Source organism: Protopterus annectens, chromosome 7.part0, assembly GCF_019279795.1.
Source record: "Protopterus annectens isolate FY-2018-M chromosome 7.part0, PAN1.0, whole genome shotgun sequence".
NCBI classification, from domain to species: domain Eukaryota; kingdom Metazoa; phylum Chordata; order Ceratodontiformes; family Protopteridae; genus Protopterus; species Protopterus annectens.
The window spans coordinates 843,259,632-843,283,900 of NC_056739.1; the positions used below are offsets into that span (position 1 = coordinate 843,259,632).

The window sequence follows — 24,269 nt, forward strand, 5'->3', positions numbered from 1 at the left end:
CTATAATGAGATTATTTAAACACAAATAAAATGATTGTCTGACTAACTTAAACACCTGAAACAACTATGAAACAAAGCTTGGTACAACTGGAAAATAACTCAAGTCATGATACTCGCAATGGGCATACTCTGATCATGAACTTAATGTTCTAAATCCTCACAGTTTAGAATTCATAAAATTCAAGTTGCAGAAGCATATGCCTTTTTTTCCAAACTTTTCAGACACTTTTCCATCCTTATGAGAAGGAGATGGCTTAGAATTAAAATGTTTAGCAGCAACCAGATTCACTAAACTACAGCTTTGGAGTCGGGTCTGAGATTGGTGTATAAGAACTTGAAAAACTGAGAAAATCTATACTATTTATCTACTTTTTTTACAGAAGCGGATTGCCTATCAAGGGAAATTGCAGGCAGTGACAAAAACATCCTCCAAAACTGTCAAAACCAGAGGAATAGATGAAGGTTTGGAAAATTTCATTTGTAACAAATCAGAATATATTCTGAGGGACTAAAAACCTTCATATTCACCCAGTGCAAACACTGATTAATTCTAGAAAAGTCTTAAAGAAAAATAATTCGTCTGAGAGAGAACTAGATTTATTTATTTTACATTTGTTGACCGGGAAAGTCCGACTGGGTATATGCCCATTTTCAGCAGAGGCCCAGGAAGAAAAGCTCCATATATTCAGACATATGAGATTTACATAATATAAGAGTACAATCTAGCATATCAGATGAAAAAAAAACAGTATAATTATAGTAAATCCAAAGTTCAACAGGAGAAATGACCTATATGTCAGAGTATAATATCACAAGGAAGGTTCCATATAATTCAGACAAGCAAAATTTCACATAATATAAGAGTATAATCTACCATTTCAGAGGGGAAAAAACAGCGTATTTATAGCAAAGACACAGTCTGACAGGTAATGACATATGTCAGGGTATAATAACAATATAAGGTGCAAGACATTTGCCTAGTAGTATTAATTTCTCACATAGAGAAAAGAGTAAATATCGTACTGCAATCATCTGCTAGTTAAAGGATATGAAATAGTAATGAAATACTGATAGCCTGTTGACAGCTAAAAGTAGAGCTGGTAGCTAATTAGTGATACAGGAGAAAGGGGGGTGGTAGTTGGGGTATGGACATGGACATAGCCAGTGAGATTTTAGGTGTGCTTTAAGAGCATTTTTGAAGAGACTGCTGGAAGGGAGGGTAGTTATGGCATTGGGAAGTGCGTTCCAGATTTTGGATATAAACCTGAGGGGGAAAACCTGCATCTGCTCCCTCACATTCTCTGTAGGTTCAGTTTTTGAACCTCTTCAGAAAAAGAGGAATCCCTTTTTCTTTTACAGGAAACAGCCTTATAAGAAGAGTTGAGAGCCTGCATGAGAACCTGAGCCAAGCTTAATAAATTACTTCTGTCCAGAGTAACTGACACAGGTAAAGATAAATGTTTAGTTTTCTGAGTCTTTTTGACAGGAATTTGTTAAAAAACAGAGCTAGTATTGCCAGCAACAACCTCTTCAGGGATGAGCACAACATTCTGGCTAAGAAGAGGCATATTCCCTGCCCCTTCTCCCAGAACAGACAAACGTCTCTCCCTTGTCCATTAAGGAGACCCCATCAACTGCAGAGGACATGTCTAATCCTCTGTCCCTGGTTGCTGTATAGTCTATATTAGAGGGACCCCAAAAAAAAAGACAAGTGGTCTGAGGTACTAGCTTTGGCACAAGCAGAGTCACCCACCTGCAGCTGAACCAAATTACCTGCCTGCTGTGGTGGCAAAGGTGGCTTAACAATATTTTTCTTTTTGTGGCTGGAAGCAGGTCCAACTGAGGAACATTTATATTGTTCAATGATCAAACTGAAAATGGTGCTTGTTTCCCATGAACCTCATTAGCAATAGTCGGTAAAACATGAATGTAGCAGAAAAGTAACTTTTTCCCAGGGAAAAAAGCACAGTAAAAATCACTACAAATTTTTCACCACCAAAAAGTAAAATAACCACATTTTCTTCACAGAAAAGATAGTTTTAAACAGCTGTTTATCATAAAAGTAAAAAAGTGCACTCCATTTTAAAAGATCACAAAAGTTATGAAACAATCATTAAAATACGTTTTCCAAGCTTAAAGGTACTTCTTTTACAGAAAACATTAAGTTTTCATTAAGAAAAAAGTAAAGTGTAAGTATTTTCCCTGAAGGGAACTTATTTGCCCAGGAATGGAACAATGTTAGCTAATAGTCAGTCATTGAACACCCACAGAGATATGCTCTTCTTAGCTGCAAGAAAGCTCTGAAAGGCTTGGCACCCAAATTTGATTTTTTTGGCTGCTCAGTTCTGGCCAACTAATAGTTCGGGTGCATGGAAGGTGCCCTGAAGCTTTTAAAACTGGTTGATTGTTATAACCTACGCAGTATATAACCCATATAACTTGGGCTAGTACAGCAGTGACCATAATGATGGCCATCAGCCTAGGTATGAATTCACTTTTAGTCATAGCGAACTCAACTCATTCATAGGCTGAGTTTCCAAATCAGTATAATTGTTTTTTAGGGTGCTTCACCTCCTAGCTCTCCAATATGTGGGGGGTCTTCATCCCCCACACATTCACTCATTATAAATTACTTCTGAGGCCAAACTTGTAGAAGTAAAGGGCTTCATTATCAACGAGTTCTGTTTTGAAACGTTGAGTGTGATCATCTGAATAATTCCCTCCAGATATTGATAAAGATAATGAACATGAGAAGATATTTCAGTTTTGTCTTTTAAAATCATGCTCTGACTTTTACCATATTCAGCATTAGTTGTTTGTATTGTATAAATTTACACACACACACACACACACACACACACACACACACACACACACACATATATATAGATATATATGGATGTACTTAAAATAATCTAAACAGCATATTAACAGCAAAATTATTGACTAAAAATATTTAAACACAAAGTATTGACATAAATCAAAGTTATGCTAGAGAACGGTTTATGGCATAAGTCTCAACTGTTCCTGATTTTCAAGGAAGTCCCTGATTTTGACTCAAATTTTAGTTCTGTCCCTCTTAATTCTTCCAAAAACTGGTGACTTTTGGAGAAAAAGTGATGAATTACACTTAATAAATAGTGACAAAAATTAGAATTATAAACTTCTTTTGCTTCAGAAAATGGATATTAATTCACATTCTCTTAATCTGACAATGTCTCTAGTATTACTGTTTTACAAATGTCCCTGATTATCCATGATTATTTCTGGATTTGTCCCTGTTTGGTTGAGAGCTATGTTCCTCATAATGAAAAAACTGCAGAGGTATGAGTAACAATTAAACGTTTTCTACCCATTATTTTTAGCTGTACCCCTGTTTATTGAACAAAGAAGTTGAGATCTGTGGTTTATGGCCTTTCCCCACTGTTGTGTGACCTTGGAGTTGGTATATATAATTACAAGGTTTGTGAGTACAGGGAGTTCCCTGCAAAGACACTGGTTTTGAGAGTCGTAAGATTTTGTCAATATTTTGTGTTTGGATATTTTTGCTGTTGATATGCTGTTTAGATTATTGTAAGCTTTATATATATAATTTTGTGCCAAAATGTTTACGGCACAATATGTTCAAAGTGGAATTCACCCTCTCACCACTATTATGCAATTCTGGAGTTGGCATATATAATTAGCAGGGGATGTCTGGGGCACAACCCAGCACATGGGTGTTGCAAAGTGGTTTGTCCCATGCATTAAATATGTTTTGACATTTTGTGCTTTAGACATTATGTTTCAACATTTTGGCTTTTTGAACAAGGCATAACAGAACCACACACACACACACACACACACACACACACACACACACACACACACACACACACACACACACACACATATATATGTGTGTGTGTGTGTGTGTGTGCACGCGTGTATTTCTGTTTATGTGTATGTATATATATATATATATATATATATATATATATATATATATATATATATTCACTTTAGAACATCAAAAGCCTGTAACACTGAAATTCAAAACACAGAGACCAAAATCTTGAAAATTCAAAACACCGAAAACTCAAAATATTGAATCCCATAACATTGAAAAAACAAAAAACATAGGAAATCAACATGTACTATATTCCAGTACAACTGCATACAGAAAGAAATAACAAAGCATATTACCCTTCTCCAAATATAACCAGGGGGGCAAGCACCCACTGCACCCCCCCCACTTAAATATATCAACTCCGAGATCGCACTACACTACACTAAGATGTGTTATGTTGTAGTACAGCAGGTAAGAAGGGAACATGACTGAGGTACCTATGAAACTTTGGTAAGTATCAGAGAGAGATATAGTAATGTGCAATGTTTTAACAGTGAAGTTGTGTTTCTAAGAGAAGGTTGAGGATAGGTTTTTACAATTTAAACAGCACAGAATGGTATGTTTGCTGTTTTGTTCTGTGTAGTGTGATCTCAGAGTTGATATATTTAAGTAGCAGCGAGTGTGGGGGGGGTGCAGGGGTGGTTTCCCCCTGCTTATATTTGGAGAAGTGCAATATGGTTTATTTTTTATTTGTTTCTGTATGTAGTTGTGCTGGCATATATTAAATGTTGGTTTTCTAGGTTTTTTCAATGTTATAGGATTCAATGTTTTGAGTTTTCATTGTTTTGAATATTCAACAATTTTGGTCTCTGTTTTGAATGTTAATGTTATGGGCTTTCAATGTTCTAAAGTGAGTCTATATATATATATATATATATATATATATATATATATATATATATATAAATATGCATACACACATATATATATATATATATATATATATATATATATATATATATATATATATATATATGTGTGTGTGTGTGTGTGTGTGTGTGTGTGTGTGTGTGTGTGTGTGTGTTTACACAATAATAAATGGGTAGTTAATCTAGTTACCATCTACTGCTCCCTGTGTAGCCACTGTGATTAAATACTTTGATATACTGAAGTGCCTGGAAAGCTGACATAAGTAATAGCTTCCTTATTACAGAAATCCTGCTCTGGATTGTTTATTCTATTTTAGTGAATTAGTATATGATAATACATAGCTTAGTAAATCGGAGGATAGCTAATTAGATGCATGTGCTGTGTTATCTACTGATGTTTGCAAAAAGGTTCTTTTTACTGGAGCACTAACACTAAACGCTTTGTAGTAGTTAATGTACACATCTTCCCATCCTGTTTACTCTTGAGACAGTGGAATTTTTCTCCTATCTGGTAATTGTATAGTGTCTGGTGCTGTACATCTTGTCACAACTCTGTCCATCTTCTTCTCTTCATATTCCCCCTCTCTTCCTTTTCTAACTTTGATAAAGGGTGTCAACTTGATCTTCAGATTAGAAATGTAATCCGATTAACTGGATAGAATATAATATCCAAGATTTGAGAAGTAATATAAATGTGTGAACTTAAAAAACAAAAAGCAGACTCCAAGGAAAGTGCAAAATACACCCAAAAAGTTTAATTAATTTTTCCACTGCAAGTAAAGGTGAACTTCATCAGAGACAAATCTCCCCAATAGACTCTTTTATAATCATTAACTCCAGTGCCATCTTGTGGTGGAAGTATTAAATTGCATACATAAAGTAAAACCATAAAAAACACTTTTCAAAATTACTTTGATTAATAAATATATTCCCGATGTGGAAGACATTATTTTTGCAAGAGTATGCTTATCTGTCTTTAACACCCACCTAGCCTTTAAAAGTACTTATTAAAGCAAACAGAAAGAAAAAATATTTCTGTAATACTGTAAGGTGGGAATTTAATTACATAGGTTCATAGGTAGGTACTAGGCTATTGGCCCTAGGGCCTATATAAGCCTAGCCAAAGGTACCCTAGCTTTAGCCACCCAAGAAAATTATTTTCCTGTGCCACTGTCGAGCAGAGCCACAGAAGTGACCCCCGGGGTGAATTTCCTATCTCCCATCCAATCATCAAGATTTTTTCTTGAACAGTGCTAATGAGGAGCTTTGTTTGATATAGATAGGTAGTTTGTTCCAGAGTATGGGAAGTCTCTGGGACAGAAATCTATCCATCCAGCATGTTATGTTTATTGTGGTGACAAGGTTTAGGTCCCTAGAGCGGGAAGCTCGTAGGGATTGGGATTTCTTTAAGTGGAGCATGTCTAAAAGCTCTGGGTTTGATATAGCTTTGTATGTTAGGCAGAGATCACCTCTGAGTAGGTGATATGCAATGGAGTAAAGCTGCAGTTTTTTGAGACGGCCTGCATAGGGCATCTCTTTGAGGCTGGTAATTCTCTTTGTGAGGTATTTCTGTGGCCTTTCCAGTTGTTGTAGATGTCTTGTGAGGTACATACCAAATGGGGCATTGTACTCTATAATGGGTCTAATGAGTGACAAGTAGAGGGGAACAATGACCTCTTTTTTCCTGGATGAGAAACCTTTTGTGATGAGGTGTGCCACATAGAAGGATTTCCTGACTACTGTGGTGATGTGATCATCAAAGGAGAGACTACTGTCCACCTGTATCCCAAGGTCTCTTATCACACTTTCGGTGTTGAGTAGACTACCACCTATGTGGTAGTTCATGGGTACTGAGTTTTTACCAAAAGGAATGACAATGCACTTTTTGGCACTGAGCTTGAGGCCATGGCTTTGACATCAGGCATCTGTCTCAGCAAGGCCCTTTTGTAGGATGTCCACATCTTTTGGAGTTTTGATTATGGCTCCTAGTTTGCAGTCATCTGCGAACTTTGTTAGCCAAAGACCGTCTGTGTTGGCCTGTACTTCAGAGAAGTAGATACCAAACAGGGAGAACCCAAGACTGAACCCTGTGGTACTCCACTTGTCACTGGTCTGAAGCTGGATTTGGAGTCTGCTACTTTCACAGTGTGGGTTCTGTCAGTGAGCCAGTTGGCAACCCATCTTGTGACATAGGGATTTATACCTAGTTTAGTGAGTTTATCTATAATTCCAGAGTGGGGTATGGTGTCAAAAGCCTTGGCGAGATCTAGATAGGCTGTGTGAACCACCTTACCCTCATCTACGGCTTTGGTGACTGCTTCAAAGAAGTCTATCAGGTTTAGGAGACATGATCTGCCTTTTACAAACCCAAACTGGGTGGGGTCCTGAGTTTGGAGATGACCAATGTCATTGTTTATAAGTTCCATGATGATACACTCCATAGCCTTGCAGACCAGGCTTGTTAGGCTAATGGGGCAGTAGTTTCCGGGGTCTGTGGTGGCTCCCCCTTTGTAGAGTGGGATAACTGTCACTGTGTGCCATTCAGTGGGCACATAGCCTGAGGTGAGGCTATGATTGAACATGGTACTTAGGTGGGGTGCCAGTTCATTCTGTAGTTCATGTAGAACACAGCCTGGGATGTCGTCAGGTCCCATGGATGCTGTGTTCTTGGCTTTGGATAGTGTGTTTTTTACCTGTGCAGCTGTGATTACAGGAACTTTGCATTCTTCTGGTATACAGATGGGCCCTTTAGGGGATGACAGAGGGGTAAAGTTAGCACTGAACCTATCTGCCAGGATGTTGGCAATATTCGTTGGTTCTGTATATTTAGTGCCATTGTGCTGTAACTCAGAGCAGATCTGAGTGTTGCCATTGAGATTCTTGTCATAGCTATAGAATGCTTTGTGGTTGTCTTTAGAGTCAGTGGCAATTTTGTTTTCATAACTAGCTTTGGAGGATTTTATGAGGGATCTCAGCTTCTTACTGAAGCTGACCAGGGAGTTTCTCCAATCATGGGATTTTACTCTTTTTTGCAACAGTTTCTTTCTTCTGTTGTAGAGTTTGTTTATGGCAGAGGACCACCAGATTGGCTTCCTTTTTTTGGAGGATAGCATCTTGGTTCTGTTAGGGATTGCACAATCCATGCACTCATGTAAGTGCTTATAAAGTGCATTGGTGTAGGATTCAGCAGTCATACTTCTATTGTCCATCAGCATGGGTGTCGTGAAGTTTGCCACTTCTGTCTTAAGAAGTGTGAAGTTGGCTTTGTAGAAATCTTTTACTGTGGTTTCCCCAATGGGGGATGGGGGAGGGATGTGGATGTCTAGGGTGATTAGCTTATGGTCGGATCTGACCAACGAGGAATTGACCTCTGGTGAGGAGCACCGGTTGCCCATGTTGGTAATAACCAGGTCTAGGATATTGCTGCTACTGGTGGGGGTGTGGATAAGTTGATCCATGGCATTGGAATTTATGAATTCCAGAAAACGTTGAGCACAAGAGTTGGTACATGAGTAGTTTTCCCAGTTAATGGTAGGGTAGTTGAAATCGCCCATTATTAGGGTGTTAGGTTGTACCCTAATATTTTCCAGTGTATTAAGAAATGAGGAGTGGGAATCCTGGGGCATGGTGTGGGATCTGTAGCAAGCTACAATTTGGATTGCGGTCTTGCCCAGAGTTAGTTGCACTTGGATAATCTCGGATGCATTATGCTGAGCAACTAGCCTGGAGGTGTTGATATCCTTAATGAATATGGACACACCTCTGCCTTTAGTGTTTCGGTCCAGGTTAGGTGGCCGAAAGGTGTGGTATGAATTACAGCCTGGTAATGCAGGGGTACTCTCTGGAGCTTTGAACCAGGTCTTTGTCACTGCACAGATGTCGATGTTCTCCATTTTAAGGAGTGCCTCGAGAGCGTGCATTTTGAGGTTTAGACTTCTAGCATTGAGTAGCAATACCCTCAGATTCTTCTTGCCTGTACCTGTTAGTAAGCACTGTACACTTTAGATAAGATATGGAGCAAAACTTAGTTTTAACTTATTTTGATGTCTCATTAATCACCCGGTTTTGATTCATGCCAAAATGAGTGACCTAATAGACACGTGGGACTTGACCCTTCAGTATTAAGATACAGAGCTTCAGAGGAGCTTATTACTCTGGTTTACCCTTCAGTTTAATATTTAATGATGCAAGTGTGCTTTAGGATAAAGCAACTTTTTCTAGAACTACTTATTTATTATCTGACTAGGTAATCTGATTTAGCTTTTTTATTTTGTCAGCTGCTCCTGCCTTTGCCACATATTTTTCATCTGTCCACCATAAAATTAATTTTCTGGTAAATTACTGAGGATCATAGTCAGTCAACAATGCCTGATATTAAAGTGTAAGGCTTCTTATTGTTCAGACAATGCTTATTGATGTAATACCAGTTAAAGTGAATTACAATAATGTATCAAAATAGCCCATAATTATGGCCTTTTGTCTCCTTCCTCCATTATATTTTGGTTTTGTCCAGAATGATTGACAAAGAAGTTGAGAGAGCTGTGTAAAAGTGTATACATAATATACAAGCATACCTAAATAAATTTATTAAATTCAGCATGTTCTGCTTGAATTATATTGTATATGTTTGAAAGGGGACCTTTACTTAACACTGGATATAGCAGTATGGTTGCTTCTTCAGAAGGTAGGCTTTTTCTTATATTAAAATTGCATAATTATGAAAAAGGTATCATTTAATTAGGGAAAAGTAGCCACAAAAGCAAAAAAGGGTTCTAAAATTCTAGGCTCATATCATGCAAGAAGAGGTTACTTATCCATAATCCATTGGAATGTTTAATGGACTAATTATTGGCCCATGCCTTGCATGACTTATATCGCAAGTCAATTCAAACTGGAAATGAGACACCCAAGGCTACATATTAAAGTAGCCTTGGATCTACTGACCTTGTACGGTTGCTTAACCTATGAGGAAATTGTAGTATAGTGCTGGTCACAGCTATCTGCTATAAAATTTCTAAATCAGAATTTTGTTTGCCGAAGTAAAGTTTGTGATCACATCTTTTTGGGACATTTACTAACTGTTGGATCTAAACAATAATATACATTAAAGATTAAAGTAGTGCATTAGAGATACTAGAAATTAATATTTTCAAGATGAATCCCACAAAAACAATTGTCAAAAGGATAACACATTATTGAGTATTGGATGTAAAATAAGAAAGGATTAGCTGTATCCAATCCTGTCTTATTTTACATCCAATAGTCAGTAATGTTTTATCCTTTTGGCAATTGTTTCTGTGGGATTCATCTTGAACATATTAATTTCTAGTGGTGGTGCAGCGGTTAGCATTGTCGCCTCACAGCAAGAGGTTCTCCTGTTCGATTCTCAGCTGGAGCACTTTCTGTGTGGAGTCTGTATGTCCTCCCTGCGGTCGAGTTATGTTAAAGGCATGCAGGTAGGTGCAAGTCTGAATGGGTGGCATTCGTTGAAGGTTGGGCGTCGGGCTGGCAACTCGGCACTGTAAAAATCCATTGTCAATTATGAATGGACCGGAGTTCTGCTGTGGTGACCCCTGACCGGGAAAAGCCGGAAGTCTTTTAGCTGTATCCATTTAACAGTACATATAATAAGTCATAGGCTACAATAGGCATGATAAAAAAAAGCTATGCCTGAGGTTCAGTGCAAGACAGTTATAGCAGTTCAATAAGAATTAATGAAGGAGATACTGAGGGAATAATCATATTTTGCAATTTCATTATAATGATTAATGAACCTAAGATGAAAGTATTTTTGACGCAAACAGATAAACACTGTTTTATACAATCAGACCTAACATAGTGGATGATTTGCCACTGGTGAACAGGTTATTAATTCTGAGACCTCAAACAATGCTGTAACTGTATAGTAGTTGAGTTTCAAAAGTTTGTCAATAACAAGAGACTAAGAGAAAACTGGCTTTAAACTTCCCAAGGATTGCAAAGCAATTGTTATCACCGAACAAATGACTCAGGTGTGTTTGCTGCTTATTATGAACCTACTAAAACAGGAAGTCAAGAACATTCTTAAAGAATATAAAAAGTAGACTGAGACCTGCTAAAAAGACATGGAGCAACCTGTTGGACAGAATCCAAAAATAAGTCTGAATAATAAAACCTATTAGCAAGAAGACCAATGCTACATAATGAAAAGTCTTAAAGGAAAACTCTAGTCTAAAAGTCCAAGTATAGGTCCTTTCATTATCTTTTGGCACTCTTTGTCAGATAATGCAGCAGAATCAATCTATTTCATATAATATTTTATTTTTTATATCCCAAAATGAACATCCATAGCTCCTTACAGTGCTCAGACGTTTCTTGGGTCTGACTTCTTCAACTTACTTACCAGCTTATAATAAACATGATTATAAAGGGCAAGGAGTTATTTATAAAATTACGCTATGATTGTTAATTCAGGATGTCCCACATTAGAAAAGCCTTGATAACCTTATGCTTTTTAAATTGATTTTTCAGAAAATGCAATGGTAAGAGATGGGGCATTCCACACCACATAGGTGTTTATGAGTTAACATTGTGTCTATGCATGTGCTGCTGTTAGACTGGCGTAATACTGTCATTTATCCTTGCATGTAAACATTTTCTTTGTATTTAACTGTAACTGGGGCAAGAAAAATAGTGCTCTACTGGTCCAGCTCATCTACCTGTCAATAAATTAAAACAATACACTGTTTATATTTTTGTTGCCTGAACAAATGCATAGAAAGCTGACTATAAAGGAGTAATAGTGAAAACATCTTAAGTCTGTGATTGCATATTTCCTGAGGAAGCTGAACTATTACACAGTGTATTTATCCTCTGAGAGAGGCACCAAATATGGTTAGTTGCAAGTGTAGCATCAATAGATCAGACATATTTTTTTAGATAAAAGTGCAACACAAATTATTCCTTACCTTGAAACACATGCGAGGGTGTACATCGACACTATCAATAAAGTAGGTCTGAAAAAAAAAAAGAACAAATACTTAAGTTAATGATCTATCTGTACAAATAAAGCTACACACACACACACACACACACACACACACACACACACACACACACACACACACACACACACACACACACACACACACACACACACAGTCTTTCTCTCTCTGTTGACACCTGTGTGTCTCTAGCAGATACAGTTTGAAGTTTTGTTTGATTACCCAAATACATTGTTGATTTTCAAATGCTACATAACTGCTTTAACAAATGATTCTAAAGTCCTCCAAACTGTTGTACAAAAATACATTAGGGAAGCAATAATATCAACCTTTTCTCTAATGTTAGTAAATTTAACATAATAACTTACATCCTTTTTGCTAAAACTTATGATCACAACTGAAATGGTCAGAGTTTTAAAATAATGCCACAATTACAGTTGTAGGAATAATGTTGGTAACAATTTAACCCTGACCATTGAGCATCTAAAAAAAAAAAGTTCCTTGTAGACCACCATATAAGGCTACGTCTAGTCACATCAGTAAGTTTGTTACCACTTTATATTGCACTTATCTGATTTTTATTTTATTTATTTATTTATTTTATTTTATTTAACATTTGTTGACCGGGAATGTCCGACTAGGTTCCACAGAGCCTGTTTTCAGCGGAGGCCCGGGGAGAAATGCTCCAGATGCATGTCTTTGGAATGTGGGAGGAAACCAGAGTACCCGGAGGAAACCCACGCTGATCCATTATTGAATACATTATTTCTTTCTGCAGCCGTCATACAGGCAATCTACAGTAACTTAAAATGATGCAAGAGTTCCATAATAGAAAATCAGTGTGTCAAAATGTAAACTGTTCATAAAGTCTTCAGGAATTGTTCTTGTATCCTGTTTCTTACAGGTGATCAAAACGTGGCTTTGGCTTGTTCTTTACTGTAGTTTTTGATCAGGTTCTAATGTAAAACTTTAAATGAATAAAACCACAAGAAACAAAAATGAATTCTCCTTTGAAGGCAAACTAGCTGAGATGTCAGAGAATGAATAAATTTCATTTTATTGGGTCACTAGTTTGTGGTTTTATTCTAATGTAAAACTTTGTCTGGAACATACTAATTGGGGACATAAAAACAGATCTGGGAAACTAGTAGTAAAAATAACATCAATTAGAGAAAATAAAAATACATGACAGGTATGTTTTGCTGCATCATACATAATTATGGAATAAGCTTCCCCTTACAGTCATAAAAAGCCTTTCAAACTAATCTTGACATGTACATATGTATCTGTTCAGACACATGCAACAGCTGGAATGCCCACAGAGATACTTTACTAAAAGGATACAAGGCCTAAACAACATGTCCTACAAGTACTGACTCAAAGCCCTGTCACTATACTCTGTATCCTACAGACTACTAACTGATGACCTGTGTTTGGACTATATGGCATCCTCTGACCTATTACATATGGATTTACCACTCATAAGCAAGTCAAATGGCATTAGAAATACTTGGTCTACGGATCTAAAACTCTTGTGCAACATCAACAGAACAGTTTGTAGGGATATGTATATTTCACAGAGGATACACCTCTACTGTGAAACAGAGTTTCCATCCACATAAAACTAAATTCATTCCTATCCATATTCAAGTGTAACTTAGATCTACAGATGGGAAACAGAAAATTTACCCCAGGACTGCCCTGTGTACTACTAATGGAGAGGCAGCTCCTAAATGCTTTATCTCATATGGACCCGCTCAGATTATCTCAGGTGTGATCCCAATTATTCTGATTAGGGGTAATTTATAATTATCTACCATGATAAGGGTAAGGGCAGTCTATAACCAAATGACATACATAATTTCAAGTTTGGGTTAAAATATCGCACAAGGGCACTAGCCTAGTACTTACCCATAAGCCTATATTAGAACACAACTTAAGGAAGGTTGGGTAGTGCCCTGGCTACTGCTGTATTTGATGTCCTGGTCCTCATCAGATAATCACATTCTTGCTGCATTATTATATCCCGTACCCATCAATTTTCTAACATTAAAAAAAAAGAAATGTCACATCTCTAATTGTCTGCTCATTTCTGAATTGCTCACATCCACCTCAAGCAATTCAGAAAGGTAAAAACTGAGTGGTGGGAAGTCATGCATTTTTTAATATAGAAAGTTATTGCGGGTTACAAACAGATTGCTGAAAACCAAAACTAAATACATTTCAAAGTAAGCATGTGTTTTTTCTCTCTTTGTATACAAACAAATAATACACACAGATAGTACCCCTTCCAAGTTACAGCCAGGAGCACCTGCTGCATTTGCCTTGGCTTCTGCTCCCTATGCCTCTGTATGTGAAGTATAAAATAGCAACATGGGTTCATAGCAATCAAGATTCTTGAAGATCAAGAGTTTGTAAGCTTGACAACTGACCACATGACTCTAAAAATCCTGAAAAGTAATACACTGTTACTTTTTTAATTCCAGTAAAATGTAAAATGAAGGCAAGTGAGAGAAATAAATTGCACACAAAACAGTGGCCATGGCAGCAAATGGAAAGCAGAAGGAGCTGAAAACTGAGAAAGAATGGAAAATAGAGGAACAGGTTAACATTTTCAAGAAGGAAATATGAATGAGGAGGTCAAATATAGAGCCAGAGATGATATAGTCATGTGGCAATGTGTGACAGAACAAAAAGTCAAAAAGCTAAAAAATAAGATATTTGGAGTATTGTTACAGTGTTTTCAGAGGTGAACTGCCTGTATTTTGGGCCCTGGGCAGTTTTCAAATCATGGCCCCAAGTCCCCACATTTGGACAGTGTATAAATGCACGTTCTTTTGGTGTTACCTTCCTGATTTAAGACCATTCAAACTGCTGTCATAATTCACCAGTCTGTACCCATCAGTTACAGCCATTTGACTGTATACACCTCAAATGTCAGATTGTGAAAAAAAAAAATGGCTGCAGTAATGTATTGTAACTTGCTTTACGCATATGTACAGTAGTCCTGCAAAACCTGATTTATCTTGTAATAAAAGAAGAAATACAGCAACTAGCACAGCAGAAATTGTATAAAGCACCAAATACCAGCGGGTAGTAATAAGCAGACAACAGTTTAATGAAGGTAAGTGCCTTTGCATTAAAACAACAACAATGTTTCATCAGACCAACTAACAATACTACAAAAACTTTGGTTTACTATTGAAATGTTGAACGGCACTACATCGACTGCACTATAGTCGAACACGGTAGTAATGTTGATGACAAAAAAACAATCTAGGAATGGTTTTAACATGGGTCGAGGTGGGTGTTCAGTATTATTCAGAACTACAAACATCTCCCCTACCTCGACCTATGTTAAAACACAGTCCTAGATTGTTTTTTTGTCGTCGACATTACTATTTTCGAACTTCCGTGTTCAACTATAGTACAGTTGATGTAGTGCTGTTCGACATTTCAATAGTAAACCAAAAACTTCAGTATAAAGCCATAAAACCCCTCTCATCAATAAAGTAATAATCATCTTCACAATAATCTAAAGAAATTAATTAAAATCAATTACCTGTGTATATAACTCACAAACATCCCTCTCTGCTGAGTCTCTCAACCAGCTTGTCACACACTGATGACATCATCATGCAACCACATTTATATATAGATAAGGGTATACAAAGCACAAAATAATAAATCACATACCTATAAAAAACATTTCATCTAACCCATCTCAGAGACATCAGACATAACAAGACCAACAATGCTCTAGCTACACACATCTCTGACTTGGGACAACAACATACTTTTAAGTTTTTTGTTTTAGAGGTAGTTCAGTTAGGTATTAGAGGCGGAGACTTGAGAACTAAAACTGAGGGTAGAGAACAAAGCGGGATCCTAGTGTTACAGTCTTATAGATCTCCTGGGTTAAATAAAATATTTTCCCTTAAACCAGCTCTAAAGGCACAATCTTTAATTCATTAGTTTATTATTATTTTTAATTTTGTTTTGTTTTTATTTATATATGAAGGTTAGATGAAATGTTTTTATAGGTATGTGATTTATTATTTTGTGCTTTGTATACCCTTATCTATGTAAACATGTGGTCTTATGATGATGATGTCATCAGTGTGTGACAAACTGGTTGAGAGACTCAGCAGAGAGGGATGTTTGTGAGTTACATACACAGGTAATTGATTTTAATTAATTTATTTAGATTATTGTGAAGAGGATTATTACTTTATTGATGGGAGGGGTTTTATGGGTTTATATTGAAGTTTTTGTAGTATTGTTAGTTGGTCTGATGAAGTATTGTTGTTTTTAATGTGAAAGCATTTACCTTCATTAAATTGTTGTCTGCTTATTACTACCCATTGGTATTTGGTGCTTTATATAATTTCTGCTGTGCGAGTTGCTGTATTTCTTCTTTTATTACAAGTGTATTCTGGTTTGTGGATTCTAGCGACATTCCCTGATACTTTGCTTTGGTTTTGTGTAAAGCCAGATTAATGATTGTTAACTTGATCATGACAGCAGGGTTAACCATTCTCAATCACAGCAGCCACATACCTAACAATTATCATCCCACTGTTGACAGTGTTTGCCTCAAATATCTGATTCTGGTAAACCTACATAATAATTTATGGTCACAATAACTTATTTTAAAATTTAAGTTTGTTTGACAAACACAGTAGCACACTTATTTCTACAAATGGCCACCAGTCCTAAAATGCCAGACTATCTAAACTGAACAAACAACACAATGATAAACTATCCTGATCGACAGGCACCACCACACCTATCCAGCAGTTATAGCCATTTTGCTGTATATACCTCATCTGATAAAAAAAAATAATACCTATGAACCTCTTAGCTAAAGAATTATGGACAAAGCCAAAACAATAATAAGGAGCAAAAGGACCAGAATCATTAACGGATTTTAAATAGTGCACTTGTATACTCAGTTACTTGAATAACAGTTTTTGCTTTAGCATGCATTTTCTGATATAAAATCTAAACAATCAAATATTTACCATGATTTATTGATTGCAATTCTCAAAAATGTGTCCAAAACCATACATGTTATGAGGCACAGACCAAACATATGAGGCAAAGTCAGTGACAGCTTTAACTTTTTTCACCCAGACAGTACCAACAGAGTAAATATTTTAACTTATTTTCATACAAATGCACACTAGTCCTTAAAGTTAAACTGAGCAAACATCAAGAAGGTAAGTTGCTTTTATGCACAGCTAATCCATTAAAGGTTTTGCCAGCAGCCATCTTCACCACTCTTATGGTGACTGGACTTTGATATAATGTAATAAGAATAACTAATTGTCATGTCTTTCATTGAAATTACTTATATGATCTAAACAGCAGTGTTAAATAAACCTGCCTTACCAGAAATGGAACATGCTATAATGTAAGAGAAGCATCAGACTGTGTGTTTTGTCATGGTTTGATTTGACATAAGAGAACCTGCCATAATGTGAAATCAGTAACAGATACTATTCCGCTCAAGAATTTAAAACACCAAAAATAATGGAAGGACAAAACGTCAAAATCAGGGACAACTCTGAAATATTAATCTAATTTACTTTAAAATTTAATAGAAAATTTAATAGAATGACAAGTTCGTCATCAACATACATTTTCTGAACAATAATATTGACTATAATACTCAATGACTTACCAGAACATCAAAAATATTTTGTGAGGGACAGGCAAAATATGAGAAAAATAAGGGTGTTCTGTACAAGTCTGGACAGCTGAGAGTCATGTAGTAATCCCCAAAAGGGATGACTTGCTGAGGGCAATATCTCATTAGTAGAAGAGGTCACAGTAGTTATCCTAGCTTACACTTCTAGTGCTGATCCTCCCTTTGTAGTTTACAGTGTTTAAAAAAAGTGACTGCTTGGTAAGGACTTCATGCCTTCATATTAATACTGGTGACTGGTGACTATAGTGTCTCTTCCAAAGTGCAGGGTGAAGGTTACAATACTGTGCATTTTTTCCCATTTTTCCTGTTACACCTTATTACTATTTTAAGCTTTGCCAAGTAATAGCACTGATTGATTTGCACATCAAGACATCCCCTTAGAGAATACATTGTTCAGTATTGCCTGTTAATATTTCTTAGGAGGAGATATTTATGCAATGAAAGATAATTTTTATCAGGTCTCTAGACAGTTTTGAATAACTGAGTATATCTAGCATTCAAAATGTATATGTTGACATGCTATCTCATTTATTTATTAATTAATTCATTCTTTCATTTGACTTTTCATTGGCTTCTTAACTCAGATTAGTTGCCAGGTGACGGACACTTGAGCTAACCTATCACAACCTTCTGCCATGTAAGGGGATGGAGGTAGGGAGACAACTTCAGGGATTATGATAATCATGCTCAGGACTACTTCTCAAGATGCTGGTATCACATGTATGGTGAGCGTCCACAGCATTAGCAAGCAATGCTTGAAAACTTGGAATATTTTAGGGTAAAACAATAGAGAGGGATGCTGCTATGTCCTTCTCTGTTGCTGAAACCAGAGAAATACAAATACTTATATTTAGACATACCATCTCCCTGCAGCTCAGGGCCATAGGCAGACACTGAGATTGTCCCAATTATAATATTCCATTGAGTACTTTTGTTTGACATGGAAACTTAGGAAGTAAAGGCAGAGCAGACAAAGAAGCTTGAGGTGATGCAAGTGCCTGAGAAAGAGAAATAAGTTGCACACTGCAGGCAAACAAAGATATGAAGACATCAGCTGAAGCAAATGTAGCTCAGTTGTAGAGGCAATCAGAAAGAACAGACTCTGATGATTCAGTCAAATGTATAAAAAAGAAGATGTTTTGGTAAAGCACACAGATTTAAGAGAGATAGGAAAAAGGAAGAGAAGATGTGGACATCCTGCTAAGAGCTGAATAGATTGCATGAGAGACAAGACCTGCAACAGTCGGGCATAACTGTCAAAGAAGGTAGGGTAGTGGCAACAGCCAGGCATAACTGTTCATGATGGTAGAACAGTGGCACTGAACTGATAGTGATGACACTAATGCAACACGCTGACCTCATGTAAAATGGGAAAAAGGGGGGGTGATGATGATGATGAAGAAAACCAAAAAAAAAAGTTGCTTAACTTTTCCATTTTCTGCTTACCAGGTTTCAGCTAGTAGTTAAGCATAACTGCTACACACGTGGTGTATAACAGACTTAAGTTTCTGACAGCAGATACATGCCAAAATCACAGAAAGATGAAGAGATAGTCAATGTACAGTAGTGTAGGTTTTACCACTTAATGGCATATGTCTCAACTATCCCTGATTTTGCAGAACATCCCTGATTTCGCTACATGTTAACAGATTCATAGGTAAATACTAGGTTAACTGCTCTTATGGGCCATGATAAGTCTAGCCAACTTCACTTTCAAAGGTGAGAATCAAACCCTGTACTTTGTGACTGGGAAGTAAGTACCTTAACCATTATACCAACCCCAACCTGTCCCTTATAAGTTTTGATTTTCTGGTAAAATCAGCCAGTAATGCCAGCCATTAGAGATTATGCTCCTAGTATTCAAAAAATGTATACTGATACAAAACATGTTGTTCTACTAATGTTTTATGTGAATTAAAATAAAAAATTGTCCCTGATTTTGAGCCTTTAATTTTTGGTATTGCCCATTATTCTTCAGCAAAAAAATTGACTGGTATGAATTAATTATACCAACATCCTTCAAATGGTTGGGAGAATGCAAATATTAGACAGACGGTAAATTCTAACCCATTTACAATAAGGTCCTCCATTTCATAAAGGAACATCATGTGAAAGCTGATGAGAATGCTGGCTGCTATGTGATGAATTGGATCTAAAGAGAGACACCGGCCATATCATGATATAAGGCCATTACATTCCTGAAGACAAATAAGGTAACATTTTTATTTTAAAATTACATAAATTCTTTAATTTTTTTGAGCTGGTTTGTGAAAAGATGTGTTGACCATCAATAACAGAGCTCTGTTTGTTATAGGGTTAGTATTGGAGTAAAGGTCTGAGCACATGAAGGATAGATACAGTATACTGAGACACAGAGAATCTAGGGATCTATGCAACTCTACTATGGGGGACACAAAGGAAAGGCCAATTTGTGAATGGATGAGGTAGAAGCTGACTAAATGCCTTACATACATGTGTTGAAAGTCATACATCATGCTTGCTGTTACCTGGCAGGTGTTTGGAGGGGGAGGATGCTGAAAAGAAAATACTGTTTAATTTACTGGGGGATGTCTTCAACTTACCATTTATTCTACCATGAGTCTAAGACATAGTGCTTACCCTGTTAGCTAAAGAAATCTGGACAAAGCAAAAAACAATGGGGGGGGGGCAAATGCCAAAAATAGGGGCACATTTTAAATATACATCTTATAAATTTAGAAAGTTGCTAGAATACATTTTTTTGTTTTAGCATGCATTTTCTGAAAGATATGAAGACTGAAACTCAAATGACTCATTATTTAGTGACTTCATTCCTCAATGATTTGTCAGAAAACCACACATTTTATGAAGAACAGTCTAAAAATATGAGTCAAAAATCTGGACATTCTGCAAAAAACTGGACAGTTGAGAGGTATGAAGATGAGTACTAGAAGAGACCCTGTCAGTCTTATATGTGCACCCAGGTTAAACTCTGGAAATAATGCCAAGCAAAACAGTAGTCGAAAACCTTTATTAAATGAAAATAATATATAAAAAGCTAAAAGATATTAAAACAGTAGGAAATGAAAAAAAAATTCCTTCATGAAATAAACATACTAATTGTTTCCTTCTTCATCTGTGGTCACATAAAGTCGCATTTTATATACCTCATGATTCTGTATCAAGTGTAATGTAGAGGCTGAAAAAAGAGGATGATTAGTGGATTCCTGAAAATGGACAGACATAAATGTTTTCAGCAACCTGTTTTCATTTTCAAGGGGTCTAAAAGAGTGTAATAAAAACCTGCTGACCAAAGTCTGTTTCAGTCAACAACCTTGTTACCAAAACTGAAGGGAGTGTAAATCTCACATACACAGATGGTGCTGTGTCATGTCCTTTACTGTTGCTGCTGTTATAATCAAATCTGAGGTCATTGAAAATATGGAATCACACTGAGCTGGATGAAAATGCAAATTTGCCGACTGACTCACAAAGAACTAATTTGATCAAATTTTGTGGCGGCAGCATTACATATTAACAGCTACTCTAATGGGGGTCCTAATTTTCCTATGAGAGTAGGAGGACCCCTAGGACAGTAGAGTGTGTACTGGTTCAATAAATTAATTTCCATGCAACTTCCAGAATTACGTCCTGGAGTAACCCATGTTAAGCAGTGGGGAGTGGGCATCGGTGATCAGTGAGGAACAGTGCTTTTATTACTGTGGAGAATGAACAATGTGGTATGACAGAAGAATCACAGGTGGAAAGCTTTCCATTGGTTCTGGAAAATACTAAGTAGTCTTCAGTTTAAATTGTAATTTATTATCCCAGTTCCTAGAACAGATATTTTACAAAAACTGCACCAAGATTGGAAAATATTATAAGAAGTGAATAAGTGAGACACATCTGGGTTTAATAAAAGGTTAGCTTGATCTGAAAATACTTTCATTTTTTCAATTTTGGGTTGATTTCTTTCAGTCCATTTCTTGAATACACAACAAATGTGTTACACTTAGTGACCTAATCACAATCTTTTCTTTTATACTTTAACAAAAGGGATGTCCACTTAGGCCTTACCATACACACAACACAGCAAGCCTGGGGAGATAAGCTCTGCAAATATAAAAGCATCTCTGAAAGGTGTAGTCACTCATTTGCAGTAGCATATAGTAACGGTGATACAGATATTCAGGTGGTAATTAAACTTACTAACAACTAGGGTACAGAAATGCATGAAAAAAGGAACTTGCAAGGAAAACAGAAAAGTACACTGAAAATAATTTTATCAAATATTCATTAGAATACTACACAAATAATTACCACTTCATAGCCATGTCATCTGTTCACTGTACTCGTATAACATTAGCTATTAGTCTGATGTAATGAAAATGAATTCATCTGCAATGTTTGTACTGCTCATTAGCGTTCTGTTCATTGCACGTACGTAACATCAGCTATTAATATAATAAAAAAAAAATGATTTTATAGGTTTGTATTAGGCTAACTGCCCTTGCCAGCCATTTTAAGCTTTGCCAATTATCCCTTTTGAGACTCAAACCGTGTACCTTGTGTTTGTAAGGCAAATACCTTAACCATTAGGCCACTGTCCCAACCCCTTTTAATTGCAGTGTTTGCATTGCTCAACAGTATCTGGGTCATGACTGAAAATGGTCAGTAGACCATTTTACCTACCTGGTGAACAAATGGAAATAAAGTAAACAGTAATAAACTAAAGTTGGAAAAGCAACTGTAGGTACAGCTGGATATAATGGAATCTGTCATTATGGTCAGATGAACAGAGAAACGGGATCTGGGATAACAAAAAAGTTAATGTGAAAGAAATAGTTGTAAGGCAAAGGGAGAAGCAAAAGCAAGGACAGGGAAAATACAAGGACAAAAGAGGGTTTTTGACTGGACATTTATAAGGAGGCCATTGATATTAAAGAAACTTTAAAGGCTTGTGCAAAGATGGGGGATAGAATTCACGTTATAAAAAAGCTGCAGTTACAAATGTAGCTGTAAAGAAATTAAGGTTTTACTGAAACTCTGAAATCATACTGATACAGTATGTATCTGACATCAGGTGAAAGGGAAGTCCAAACTTCAGAAATAAAAACCTTAAAACTTCCATTCTTTAATTTCAGAGTCATTGTTGAAGAGATGTTTGTATTTGCACCAGCCTACTCATCTGGCTACTGCCTTTCAATGCTTCCTGAGCAAAACACATGAGACAGTGTGAGACAAGTTGGGAAAATGTATGGCAAGTGATCAACCTTGAAAATATAAACAGAAAACACAGGGGATTCAAATTCATCCATGTTTGTGCTTCTTGTGTACTTACAGGTCATTAGTAATAATTATGAATTCATGCTTTAAAATGTCAAAGGACAGTCTGTGAGAAAACCTTCTTTGTGCCGTACTAATGATGTTTTAGAACTAAAATATGCCTCATAGTGTGTGTGAGATAACAGATATAATCTCAATAATGAATGGAAAATAAGTAGAACACATATGAGTTTTATACATTAATCTGCAGCTTGCAAGCAGAGATCTGTGCAGATTCAAAGAGACAGCAAAAGATGTACTTCAGCATGCTGGAGCTGTAATACTTTCAAAATGCTGGAGCTGTAATACTTTCGAAAGACAATCTGTAAAAGTATAGTTTAAGTGAGGAATGACCCAGGACTTATGAAGACTAGAACAAACCAAGTCATAATGAACATAGCCTCAAGATAATAGGATGTTCCTAAAGTGAAAGAATGCCTGTGGACAGAAATAGTGTTTCTTGGCCCAGAAGAATAGAGGGATGAAGCCTGGACTATGACCCAGACAACCGGAGTTTGTTCAGTGGCTTAGATACCAGAAAGACTGAGATGAGGAAAGCAGGAGCACTTGCCTAATACCAGGTTGCCTGTCCTGAGGGAGGGACAATGACCTACTGCACTACCAATACCCAACAGTAACGTACAGGGATGGCAGGATCAAGCTCTCTGGTGTGGCAATGATTTGTATGTAAACTAGAAAGGTGGTCATGTATGAGGAACACAAGGGATCTCCTAGAACACCATGGGATGTGTGGTTAGGATCCTAGGAGACAGAGACATGCATAAACATGGGGTGACTTGCTCTATAACACCCGGTTGTCACCTCCCAGGGAAATGAATGCACTCCTAAAGCACCAACACTGAGCAGGAAATGAATGTTCTGCATGAATATAGCCCTGTTAGGGGAATGAACAGTTGTAACAGGGCTATGTGCTGCATGAATATAGCCCTATTAGGGGAATGAATGGTTGGAACAGGGCTATGTTCTGCATGAATATAGCCCTGTTAGGGGAATGAACAGTTGTAACAGGGCTATGTGCTGCATGAATATAGCCCTATTAGGGGAATGAATGGTTGGAACAGGGCTATGTTCTGCATGAATATAGCCCTATTAGGGGAATGAACGGTTGGAACAGGGCTATGTTCTGCATGAATATAGCCCTGTTAGGGGAATGAACGATTGTAACAGGGCTATGTGCTGCATGAATATAGCCCTGTTAGGGGAATGAACGGTTGTAACAGGGCTATGTGCTGCATGAATATAGCCCTGTTAGGGGAATGAAAGGTTGTGGCCATTACAGCTGCAGAAGGAATGAACTGGTTGTCTAAGTGAAAGAACTGTGGTGTGTGTGTGTGTGTGTGTGTGTGTGTGTGTGTGTGTGTGTGTGTGTGTGTGTGTGTGTGTGTGTGTGTGGGGTGGGGTGCGCTGGGGGGGATACAAAAGCTGGTCAGCTAATACAACTAACATGGGAAACCACTGATCAGCAGATTCTAGGTAACACTACATGAAGG

General features: G+C 37.0%; 1 protein-coding gene across 1 annotated transcript in view; it reads right to left on the bottom strand.

Annotated features, from left to right (window-relative positions):
• IL17RE (interleukin 17 receptor E) overlaps positions 1 to 24,269 on the bottom strand; it is a 560,820-nt gene that overhangs the window by 94,371 nt on the left and 442,180 nt on the right. The window contains exon 10 of the mRNA XM_044077387.1: positions 11,706 to 11,753. Coding sequence (XP_043933322.1) covers positions 11,706 to 11,753 — 48 coding nt within the window. The remainder of the gene's footprint in view (positions 1 to 11,705; positions 11,754 to 24,269) is intronic.